The sequence below is a fragment of the Sorex araneus genome, chromosome 2 (genome assembly GCF_027595985.1).
Source record: "Sorex araneus isolate mSorAra2 chromosome 2, mSorAra2.pri, whole genome shotgun sequence".
Classification (NCBI taxonomy): Eukaryota; Metazoa; Chordata; class Mammalia; order Eulipotyphla; family Soricidae; genus Sorex; species Sorex araneus.
In genome coordinates, this window is record NC_073303.1 from 35,246,261 (window position 1) to 35,258,852 (window position 12,592).

General features: G+C 59.6%; 1 protein-coding gene across 2 annotated transcripts in view; it reads right to left on the reverse strand.

The window, feature by feature from the left end:
• The window catches only part of IGDCC4 (immunoglobulin superfamily DCC subclass member 4), a 40,519-nt gene extending 32,473 nt beyond the window's left edge, over positions 1-8,046 (reverse strand). For both annotated transcript variants that reach the window (XM_055127743.1, XM_055127742.1), the window contains exon 1: positions 7,941-8,046. In XM_055127743.1, coding sequence (XP_054983718.1) covers positions 7,941-8,010 — 70 coding nt within the window. In that variant the 5' untranslated portion in view covers positions 8,011-8,046. The remainder of the gene's footprint in view (positions 1-7,940) is intronic.
• Between the last annotated feature and the right edge of the window lie 4,546 nt (positions 8,047-12,592).

Below are 12,592 nucleotides of genomic sequence, written 5' to 3' on the forward strand. Positions count from 1 at the left end.
GGAACGCCAGGGATAGAACCCGGGTTTGCTGCGTGTAAGGCAAACGCCTTCCCTGCTATACTATCGCTCCTCAGAGCTGTTGGCTCTCCCAGCCACATCTCCGACGGGCTGGCCTGCGACTTCCAGGCCCACCTTCTTTTTTTTTTGGCTTTTGGGTCACACCCGGCGATGCTCAGAGGTTACTCCTGGCTCTGCACTCAGGAATTATTCCGGGCAGTGCTCGGGGGACCATATGGGATGCTGGGAATCGAACCCGGGTTGACTGTGTGCAAGGCAAACGCCCTACCCGCTGTGCTATCACTCCAGCCCCACGAAAATAAAATTTTAAAATTAAAAAAAAAGAAATGGGGAGGGTGGGGGCCAAAGATGGACAGACGGACCTACCAACAGGCAGAACCCTAGCCACTGTCTTTCCCGGTCCCTCAGGTGACCTCTGCCGGCCTGTCCAGCAGCATTGCTGGCTGGGCTGTACTGGAGTTAGCTGGACATGAGGTCAGCCCCTCTCATTGGAGACCCCTGAACATCGCAGGCCCCGGGCTGGGCAGGACACAGCCTTCAGCCTGGGGGGCAGCCAAGTTCCCTGTAGTCCTCCAGCGGAGATCTGGGCCTCCGTTTCCCCGAATGAAATGAAGGTGACCAAATGCTTCGATAAACACCAGGAGTGATGACTCAACCCAGGGGCTCCCCCGTCCAGGCTCTTGGGGCCCGCCCGGGGCTGCCCAGAGACTGATCCCCTCCCTGCTGCTACAGGCCTTTACCAGGCGCTGGGCCCAGCTGCCCCAGGCCCTGAGCCGTGGGGTTGAGTTTCAGGAGCAAGAGGCCCCCGGGACAAGAACCCCCGAGCCCTCCAGCCGCCGCCTCCCCCCACCCCCGCCCAGCGAGTCCCGGGCCTGGAAAATCCCCTGCCTGGGAACAATGTGAGCAGTTGGGGCCGGAGCAGCTGCTGGGCATGTCAGCAGCCGGGCAGGACGGGGGCCAGAGGGGCCGCTGGCTCGGGCGCTGGGCGGCTCCGCGCCCTCTTGAATATTCATGGCCCGGCAGATGTCCACCTTCCCCAGCCCGCCAGGGCGGAGAGTGGGGAAGAGACTCAGGGAACTGGGGGTGGGGGGAAGCACTGTGCTGTGTGTGTGTTGTGTGTGTCGTTCTACAAAGGGAGAATGGACGCCCGGAGGGGCTCCTCTCTGGGAGACAGTCTGGGGAATCCGCCCTGTCCCCTTCTAGTGATAAACCTGCACTAGGGGCGGGAGAGGTGGCACAGCGGGGAGGGCGTTTGCCTTGCACGCGGCCGACCCGGGTTTGATTCCCAACATCCCATATGGTTCCCTGAGCACCGCCAGGAGTAATTCCGGAGCACAGAGCCAGGAGTGACCCCTGTGTATTGCCGGGTGTGACCCAAAAAAGAAAAAAAAAAAAAAAAAAACCTAAAACTGCCGGGACCCGGAGCCATAGCACAGCGGGTAGGGCGTTTGCCTCACACGTGGCCGGCCCAGGTTCGATCCCTGGCATCCCATACAGTCCCCCAAGCACCGCCAGGAGTAATTCCTGAGTGCAGAGCCGGGAGTAACCCCTGAGCATCGCTGTGTGTGACCCTCCCCCCCCCCCCCCGAAATAAAAGAGAGGCCAAGGATCCGGGAAATGATTCTCCCTGCCCAAGGTCCAACCTCTGGGGCCCCACCGCAGGGCGGGGGTGGGGCAGAGAGGGGCTGGAAGCTTCTTCCCACATATGTCCAGAGCCGACTGCAGGTCCCCTGCCCATGTCCCCTCTGCACTGCACCAGAGGAGGGAGGACAAGGTTTGCTTGGCTGGAGTCAGAGTCCTGGGACTTCCGCATGTCCATTATTTTTTGTTTCGTTTTGTTTGGGGGTCACGCCCAGCATTTTTCAGGGGTTACTCCTGGCTCTGTACTCAGGAATCATTCCTGGCAGGGCTCGGGGGACCCCATGGGTGCCGGGGATTGAACCTGGGTTGGCCGCGTGTAAGACAGGCGCCCTCGCCACTGGACTATAGCTCCAGCCCCGTGTTTCTATTTTAAGATGAAGGGTCAGCCCAGTTCTCAGACTTTCTCCCCGAGAGCAAGGACAGCGGGGGAGGCCCCTGACACTGCACAGGAGCGGTCCCTGAGCATAGAGCCAGGAGTCAGCCCCGAGCATGGAAGGATGCGGCCCCCAGACAAACAAAAAGAAACCAGTTTTCTCAGCTCAGGCGCTCAGGATGACGGCGACACCCTCCAGCTGCTCAGGGGACACTCGCTGGCCAGCTCTGTCCCTAGGGGCCGCCCCATCTCGTTCCCAACGTGAGGAGACACAGAGACAGTTTCAACGCGTGGGGGCCGCAGGGCGTCTTTCAATCTCCCATCCCTGACAGACAACTTTACCCACTTAGAGCGTGAATTAGATTCGACGAGGCCAATTCAGAAAGCAGACAGGAGATTCGCTGCTGAGGCCAGCGCCAGCCGGCCCTGTGCTGCTTGGTGGGAGGTGGAGGGGGGGCCGTGGGGGGAGAGGCTGTCTGCCGTGGGCTGGGCTCCCACTTCTGGAGACCCCCCCAAGACGGTTCAGGAATCAGGCAGACGGTTCAGGAATCAGGCAGAGGGGTGACAGAGAGGCCAAGCCGGTGCTGCCCTCACAAAGCTAAGGCGACCCTGGCCTTGTGGTGCCTGGACTTCAGGCCCCTCAGACTTACGCCTTGTCTGGGGGCAATGCTCCGTGACTCCAGCACCCACCTGGGTCCTTCCAGAAACCTCCCTCCCTGCCCTGACTGCACATTCAGCCCCAGCCGCCTGGAAGGCTCCAGGTCCCTTAGCCCGCCAGCACCATTCTGGGGAGAAGACTCAGCCTGGAGGTGGGGGCAGCCGAGCAACCCCCCATTCCTTCCATTTTCAGAGTACGGTGTGATCTGAGTGTTGAGAGGACTCGTGCCCGCCTTCCTTTACGGAGGTGAGCTTCGTGGGCAGACAGAGTCTGACTGCAGAGGTGAGAGAGGGAGGGACAGGCTGGGCAGGCAGGACCTTGACTGTCGGGAGATGCGTGTGCAGGCAGGGGTCAGACGCGGGAGGTCTGCAGTAAGGGGTCAGACTGTGCCGGGGTGAGGGGGGAGCCCACGGCGGGGGTCTGGGGGAGGAGAGATGTGACTCTGGTGTGTGAGTGGCGCGGTGGCGTGACGCAGCTGGCCACGGCTCTGCCCGTCTCGCCACACTCCTGCCTCTCCCAGACTGTCCTGGTCTCTCTGCCCCGCCAGGCTCCTGTTACTGAGGTTGGCACCGGACACGTGCTGCGGGCAGTGGGTGTTCGATGGTGGGGGCCAACTCAGGGCCAGGCACTGATCGGCTGTATAGGTCTCTGGCCACAGGGCACGTGCCCCTCCCGTCAACTCGTCTATGCACGGTACTCGGGACCCATAGGGCCTGGCACATAGTAGATGCTTCAGAAACATGTTCCTGGACCAGATGGGAGGTGACACAGAAGCATACCCTGAAAGACAATACACCAACCCCCCTATGTTTTGAGGGGGGTGGGTCAATGGGCTTGGGTCGTGCCTCGCTGTGGCTGGCAATGTTCAGGTCCACCTGGGGTGGTGTTGAAAGGTCCTGTTCTATCCCCCCTGCTACACTTTTCTTTTTTTCCTTTTCCTTTTTTGTTTTGGTACCATACCTGGCGATGCACTCAGGAATCTCTCCTGGTGATGCTCGAAGGATTATATGGGGATGTTGGGGACTGAACCCAGATTGACTGTGTGCAGGGCAAACGCCCTCCCCACTATGCCACCACCCCACCCCCTGCCCCCTGCTCTAGCCATGCTTTTCTAAGCCTCAGTTTCCTCATCTGTAATAGTAGAAACTGTATTAGTTTCCTTCCTCTGGGGATGACGTGGAAACCGGCTCGCATACTACAATTGCTCCTAGTAGACACCTCCTAAAATGCTGATAAGGTCCAGAAACAGAATCACACATCCACAAAGAAACTCTGTGCTACAAACAGTTCCAGGGCAGAGAACTCATGAGTTTCAGGTGAGATAAAATCAATAAATCAATAATCCTCCCTGGGCTGGAGTAATGATACAGCGGGGAAGGCGCTTGCCTTGCTCGAAGCCGACTCTGGTTCGATCTCCAGCACCAAACATCTCCTACGACCCCCTGAGCCCCGCCGGGAGTGGTCGCTGAGTGCACGCCAGCAGGAAGCCCTGAGCACCGCCTGGTGTGGCCCAGAGCTGGCTCTGTGCGGTGGGTGCCTGACTGATCTCAGCACCAGTAGGTGTCACGACACAGAGAGGGACACACATTTCTCCTGTGTGAACTTGCCTCCTGGTCCCCACAAGTTCTGCCCTGTGGGCCACAATACAAGGCAGCAAGTCCTGGGGACACCCCGCACAGCCTCGGCCTGCACCTGGGAGAGTGGACGGAACCTCCTGAGCCCAGAGACCCCAAAGGCAGACCATGCCAAGCCCTGGGTGGACAGGGAGAGAAGGCAGGTCACCCTCCTCCGGGCCTGGCAGCCCCACCCTGCAGCTCTGCAGCTCACCCATCCCTGACCCCTCTGGCCAGCCTGGGGAAGGGTCCCACCCCTGAGAATGCTGGGGGATCTAGGGAGGTCCTAGGTCCATGTGGCAGTGACATTTCTTCTGCACCTGAAACTCTGGGTATTCTGGGTACCCCAGATGCAGTGGGGCCAAACTAGAGGCAGTGGGTGGGTAAGGGGTTAGGGGGAGGATTCCAGAACCCAGGTGGCATTGGAGTCAAAAGTGATGAGAGATGTGAGGGGCAGGGCACCCCGATTTTCAGCCTCACATGAGGGACCTCGGAAAGTGTGGTCACTCTTGGGGCGAGGAGAGCGGCCCCCCTGCTCCTGCTCAATCTCTGGGAAATGGCTGGGTTGTCTCATCTGTGAAATGGGCTCAAGCTGAAGTTGTATCTGCGGTCCCTGACGTTGGACGATGGGAAACTTTCTCTAATTGTGAGATTCCACCCCTCGAGAGACCCTGTTAGGACAGGCTGCAGTTCACCTTCCGCCATGTGTGTGATTACCATGACAGTACTAACTTCACGTAACTCCTGGGTAAGATTCACTCTCACGGGATCAGAGAGAATGAGCAGGGTTTAAGGTCAATCCCCAGCCCCCCACTCCCACCCCCAGTGTCCTCCAAGTAGCCGTGAAGGCCCCGAGGACCCAGGAGGGTCCTGCCCTGCATCCTCCAGTCCAGGATGTGACCTTTCAGCCTGACAGCTGAGCATCACTGGGGGGATGGGGAGCCCTCTGGACCTCCTGAGAATCTTAGTTGACCCCCACCAAAGATTCATTGCCCAGAGGACCTGTGCTCCACCTGGTTCCTACCTCCAACTAGGGTCCAAAAGGGCCACCCCACACCCACACTCTAGATAGGAGGGGGTTGTTGCTGGGTGAGGACCCCCATGTTCTCAGAGTCTCCAGTCTGCCATACTCTGACTGCATGGACAGAGAGCCCCATTTCTTTTTTTCTTTTGCTTTTTTGGTCACACCCGGCGATGAACAAGGGTTACTCCTGGCTCTGCACTCAGGAATCACCCCTGGCAGTGCTCAGGGGACCATATGGGATGCTGGGAATCGAACCTGGGTCAGCCACGTGCAAGGCAAATGCCCTACCTGCTGTGCTATCGCTCCAGCCCCGAGAGCCGCATTTCTTGCATGTAATAAACACCGTCCAGAACATTCTATTACCCCCAAAGACAGAAGTACCGTTCCTAAAACACATCTTCCCAGCTCCCTACCGCAGGCTTGAACAGATGTGGATGCAACCGTTGGACCCAAACAATCCCCCCTCCCCACTCCACCATATTGAGGTCATAAAGCGTCTACTGTATCCGCCAACTCGCAGCCCATACAAACCCATCGCCCTCCAGTCCGACTGAGTCTACTCTCTAACCAGCCTCAGAATCCAGCTTCCTGGCACCCCACTATCCCAGATGCCACCCCCTTACTTCTGCAGTATTCCCACAGCCTCAGTCCTGTTCCCCTGTCCATTCTGGCGCCAACCAGCTACTGCGAACTTGATCTTAGAATCCACCCGAGGGCTCGGGCAAGAGCAACAGCACAGCAGGGAGGGCGCTTGCCTTGGGTTCAATCCCCGGCACCCCATGAGGTCTCCTGAGCACTTCCAGGTGTGATCCCTGAGCACAGAGCCAGGAGTAAGCCCTGAGCACCGCTGGGTGTGCCCCCTCGCCCCTAAAAACAACAACAAAAACCACACCCCAGGATTCATGCCTGAACCTAGTGGAGTCTTGAGGCCTTCAGAGCCGGGTCTGGTCCTGGCTTGGACCTTTTCTCAAGGTCCCTGCTCCAGCCTTGCCTCCAGTGCTTGCGACTCCAGCCAGACTGCACTCGGTGCACTCGGTGGCCCGCAAGCCTGCAAGCCGCGTCCCCCTCCTCCCTCTGTGCCCTGCACTCAGTTCCCGGGTCACCAGTCCTGGAGGACCCCTCCCAGGTGCCCGCGGAGCAGTCCAAGGCAGGCCCCTCTGCCCGTCAGCCTCTTCCCTGTCCTGAAATCTTTGTTGGAGGGGGTGGGAGGGTGTTAGGCGGGCACCTGCACAAGTTACCTCGGTTTGTTGAATGAATGAATGAATGAATGAATGACCTTGGTCTAGGGGAGGCTGCTAAGTCCAAGTGTCCCTGGCCCGCCGCGTTTTCACAAGGTTCGCAACTGCCCATCTCTATAGCACGTGCTGTGTCCAGTGCCCACTGCAGCCCAGGGAGCCCCTCCGGTTACCCCTTGTGCAGGCTGGCGCTGGGGAACGGGAGCCCTGGGCCCCTCACGTTAGCGCCCACAGCCGTGTGGGCCTCCGTGCCCCTTGGCTGGCGAGCACAGCTCCTCCCTGGATCCTTGGGAGAGCACAGCGCCTGGGCACGGCTCTTCCTTCAGTTCTGGGCGCCAGGACCGACCCCGCTGGTACCCCCGCGGCCCGAGCCACCTGACAGCCCCGCCCCTACCGCCCCCAGTCCCTGCCCAAGAGGAGAATGGTCTCTGTCGAGAGGGAAGGGGGTGGGGGCAGCCCCCACTTTCCCACCTGCAATTGGGGTTTGCAGGAGACGGGTCTGGAATCTCCTGCCCCGCCACCCCCACCCCTCCCCTTCAATCCCGGCCTCCCTCCCACGTGGCCTGGCAGTCCCTGCAAAGCCGCAGCAGCTGGAGAGAAACCCCCTCCCCACCCCCACCCCCAAGTCCCTCCCGGATTCGCCCCGGACACATCTTCGGCCCCCCTCTGCGGGGAAGCGGAGAACCGGGCGAACAAAGCCGGCGGCCCATCCCCCGCGCCGGCCCCGCCACCTCCCTCCGCTCTCTGCCGCCCCGACACGCGCACGGCCCGCGGGGCTGCGGGAGGGAGCCGCCGCCGGCCGCCCCGGGCTCGGGCCCTTCTCCGGCGCGCGCGCCGACCCCCCAACCCCACCCCACCCCACCCCCCGCGGGGAAGTGGGGGGCTGCGGAGGCCGCGCCGACCCCGTCGTCCGCGCTCCCCAAAGTCGGTCCCCCACGCCCGGGGGTGGGGGTGGGCCCGGAGTGACACGCGTCCACCCCGAGAGCGAGCGCTGGACACTTCCACGAAAGCAACTGGTTTCCCGGCCACGGAGGGGGGTCTCTGGCCGGGGGGAGCCCCCGCCGCCGTGCGCACACACGCGCGCGCGCGCACACGCACGCCCCGGCCGGGGACCACACCCACCGGGCCCCGCGGAGGGCTTCGGAAGCCCCCTCGGGGGGCCCGGCACGTCCTGCCGCGGCCCCCGCCACGGGCAAGGGCGCTCCCCGCGGACGCCGGCCCCGCACCGGCTCGGCCCCGCCGCGCCGGCACACGCGCAAGCGCGCACACACACGCGCGCACACACGCACACACACACACACACACACACACACACACACACACACACACACGTGCGCGCCGGGACACACACCCCCCGCGGGCCCCGGGCCGCCCTTACCGCGCGCCGCCAGCAGCCACAAGGTCAGCGCCAGGAGCCCGGCCCCGCGGCCCGCGGCCCCCCGCGCCATGGGCCCGCGCCCGCCGCCGCCGCCGCTGCCCGCGCCCGGCCGCCGCCGCCACGGGAGGGCGCGCGGGGCGTCAGCGGCCCGGGAGGCGCGGCGCGCGGGCGGGGGCGCGGCCTCGGGGGCCCGGCCGCGCGGGGGGACGCGGGCCGCGGCGACCGCCTCGCCATCTGGGGCGGCCCGCGCGGACCCGGGGTTCGAGGCGGCCCCTCGCCCCCACTCCCACCCAGGCCCCGGCCGCCCGAACCCCGCTCAGCGTCACGGACCACGGGCCTCCGCCCCCCAGGACGTGGCCGGGCCCCTTCCCTTTCTCGGGCCCAGCGGGACGTCCACCCCACGCCGGCCACGACCGCGTCCAGGGCCACTGGGCAGCGCTGGGAGGGACGAGCAGGGTCGGGAAACGACAGGACACAAGTGACTGGCCTCCAGACGCGCAGGAGCGGGCCCTGGGTTCCAACTCAACGGTGCCTTCCTCCTTCCTGCCCAGCGGCTCGCTCCAGGGTCCCCCAGATAGGCGGATGCTCAAGCCAGGGAGGCACCATCCCCGCGAGCTGAGGACAGACTGGGTGACTTTTTCAGGTCCCGTTTAAGACCAAGAGGCCTCTTTACTGAGTGGCCCGGTCTGCTGGGCGTCCTCTATGATCCTCTCTGTTGCCGGGACTTCACCGGCCTCAGAGGACCTGGTGTTAAGCGAAGGGGCCTGGGCCGAGCCTCCCCACAGTCTTAGCTTCCTATTACTACTTATCCATTTATGTATTTTTGGCTTTTGGGCCACCCCCGGTTGTATTCAGGACTTACTCCTGGCTCTGTCAGGCTCAGAGATCAATCCTGGTGGGGCCCTGGCCAGCCATACGTGGTCAAAGGCTATCCCTATCCACTGTGCTCGCTCTCTCGGCCTAACCTGATTGTCTTTCTCCCACTTGTTTCTCTTGGTGACATTGTTTCATCCAGGCTTTAAATGATGCCTTTAAGCTGTGTGTGCTCTGGCCTGGACGCCTCTCTGGAAGCTCAGCCTTGTTGATCCAGCTGTTTGCTGAACACTGCACTGGCAAGAGGCACATGGAAGCTAACTGTCCCCAGACACGCTCCTCTCACCGTCTCCCCGAGTTCAGCTTCTAGCAGCTTCAGCCTTCTTGTTACTTGGGTCAAAAATGTTGGGGTGGGCTGGAGTGATTGATAGTGCACCAGGTAGCGAGTTTGCCAGGCATGCAACTTGCATGACCCGGGTTCACTCCCCAGCACCCTATATGGTTCCCCAAGCACTGCCAGGAGTCATTTCTGAGTGCAGAGCCAGGAGTAATCCCTGAGCCTTGCAGAGTATAATCCAAAAAGAAAAAAAAATGTCGCGGTTCCCCCACCCCCCACCCCCAAAGTGACAGCACAGCATGTAAAGAGCCTGCTTTGCACGTGATAGACCTGCGTTCATACTCTGGCACTACAGAGAGTGCCTGGAGCCCCGGCAGGAGTGGTCCTTGAGCCACCACGACATGTGGTCCCCAAATGTTGGGGTGGACCTTGATGCCTTAAGGCCACATCTTCACACCCCTTTGCCCCCCATGGGCTGTGGCGGAATCTCCTCACCACCCTCCTCATTTTTTTTTTCTTTTTGGGTCACACCTGGCAATGCACAGGGGTTACTCCTGGCTCTGCACTGAAGAATCATCCCTGGTGGTGCTCAGGGGACCACATGGGATGCTGGGACTCGAACCCGGGTTGGCCGCATGCAAGGCAAACGCCCTACCCGCTGTGCCATGGCTCCAGCCCCCACCCTCCTAATTTTTATCCTTGTCTCTGTCGAGTCATCGCTATGCAGCACCCTGTTAAAATGTGAATAAGATCAGGGGCTGGAGCAATGGTACCGTGGGTAAGGTGCTTGCCTTGCACACAGACAATGTGGGTTCAATTCCCAGTGTCGCAAGATCCCCTGAGGCCTGCCAAGAGAGGACCCTCAGCCCCCACCTGGTGTGGCCTTAAAATGATCACAAGCTAAAACCAGCAATCATGAAATTTTTTTACTCAAAACCCACCAATACCATCTCTGACCACAGCCAGATTCCTGCAGCCCTGGTCTGCTCTGGCCTGTTTGCCTCCTTGCTGTAAGTTGGCCTCTGCCCGCCTCTCCTTTCCCAGCCTCGGGATGCCCCTCAACACACAGTGTACCCCCACCCCTGCCACCTTATGACTCCCCCCACTCTACGCTCTGCACCTCTTCAAGCCTGTTCTGCTTTACTTTGTCCATAATCTGTCTTTCCTCCTAGTCAGACTGTAGCATCATGGCAAGAGGAATGGGTTTTTGGGTGTTTTTATTTCCCCATTTTGGTCTTCAAGGTTCCCTCCTGAATTCCAGCAGTGAGAGCCCGGGGCACACACAATCCAGTGAAGATTTCTTTTTCTTTTCTTTTTTTAAAAATTTTATTGAATCACAGTGAGATAGTTACAAGCTTTCATATTTGGGTTACGATCACACAATGATCAAACACGCATCCCTCCACCAGTGCACAGGGAAGATTTCTGTGTTCATCGCTCAACACATATGCGTTCGGGGCTGGAGTGATAGCACAGCGGGTAGGGCATTTGCCTTGCATGAGGCAGACCCGGGTTCGATTCCCAGCATCCCATATGATCCCCTGAGCACGGCCAGGGGTAATTCCTGAGTGCAGAGCCAGGAGTAACCCCTGTGCATTGCCGGGTGTGACCCCAAAACAAAACAAAAAATCAACACATAGGCGTGGGGTCAGGAGGAGATTTGAGGCGAGACTGGGTCAGGCCAGCCAAATCCCGTGGAATGAAGAGTGGAGCTGCAGTTCTTGTTTTGCTTTGGCCACGGGACAGCTCCTGGGTCAGCTTGGGCGACTGTCTCTCCCTCCACTCCCTCGGGGGCCTCAGCTTTCTCCTGTTGGAAAGAGGGAGGACTGGAGTGTAATGCACATTCACCCCGAGAGTTCTGGAGCGTCCTTGCCATGAAAAGTGCATATGGGAGGCTGGAGAGACAGTGTTGTGAGTAGGGCATTTGTCTTAACAAGACCGGCCTGGTTTCAATCCCCAGCATCCATATGGTCCCCTGAGCTCTCCAGGAGTGATTCCCTGAGCACAGAGCCAGGAGTAACTTCTGAGCTATACTGTGTGTGGCAAAAAAAAAAAAAGTGAATTTGGAGTGGTAGCACAGTGGGAAGGACATTTATTTTGCATGTGGTTAATTCGGGTTTGTTTGATTTCCAGCATCCCATATGGTCCCCCGAGCCCACCAGGAGTGATCCCTGAGTGCAGAGCCAGGAGTAAGCCCTGAGCACCACTGGGTATGACCCCCCCCAATAAAAAAAAAGTAAATATAAAGGCCTGGAGAGATAGTGCAGTGGGTGGGGCACTTGTGTGGTGTGCAGCTAGCCTGCGTCCCTTAAGACTAGCCAGGCGTGCAGAGCCAGGAATGAGCACTGAGCAAGGAAGGCGTGCTCCGCCCCCACCAAAATTATAGGGGCTGGAGAAATAGTACAGGGGTAAGGTATGTTCCTTGCATGCAGCTGATTGTGATTTGATCTCTGCATTTGTATGATTCCTTGAACACCACCAGGACCATTGCAAATATCCCCCAAAAAGATTAATACGGGGGTTGGGAGCTGGAGCAATAGTACAGTGGGTAAGGCGTTTGCCTTGCATGCAGCCGACCCGGGTTCAATTCCCAGCATCCCATATGGTCCCCTGAGCACCTCCAGGGGTAATTCCTGAGTGCAGAGCCAGGAGTAACCCCTGTGCATAGCCGTGTGTGACCCAAAAAGAAAAAAAAAGATTAATACGGGGACCAGAGAAGAGCTCAAAGAGCTGTGTGTAGTGCTTTGCATGCTGGAAGCCTAGTTCCCCTATGACATGATTTCTTGAGCACCACTGGGTGCGGTTCCTCTCCAAAAAGAGTGAATATGGGGGCTGGAGCAATAGCACAGCGGGTAGGGCGTTTGCCTTGCACGCGGCCAACCCGGGTTTGTTTCCCAGCATCCCATATGGTCCCCTGAGCACAGCCAGGGATAATTCCTGAGTGCAGAGCCAGGAGTGACCCCTAAGCATTGCTGGGTGTGACCCAAAAAGAAAAAAAAAAGAGTGAATATGATGACAGGTATGTGGCTGAAGAGGAAGGCACCTATCTTGCAAGCTCGAGGCCTGGGTTTAACCTCTGGCACTGCAAAATAAAAGTGAATGTGTGTGTGTGTGTGTGTGTGTGTGTGTTGTGGGGGGTGGTGTTGTTGGTGGGGGCACAGGGGAGATATCTCAGGGTTCAGGGGTGCAGGCCCAGGTTTGATCTGCAAGAACCACAGGACCAGCACTGCTGAGGGAGACCCTGGTGGCCTGCTGGGCCCGTGCAGGACAGCATCCCTGGCCACCAACAGATTGAGTAGACTGACATCATGTAATCTTGGGACTGGCCCCAGGCCCTTGGGACACCTCCTACCCTCTACTCCCCACTCCAGGGGTGTGGCTCAAATAGCAGAGCAAATGCTGAACACATATGGACATGGCTCTACACCCGGTACCAGGTTGCATCCCTGCACTGCCGAGTGTGACCCCTAAGTCACTCCCTTCCAGATTCAAGTCCTTGCTC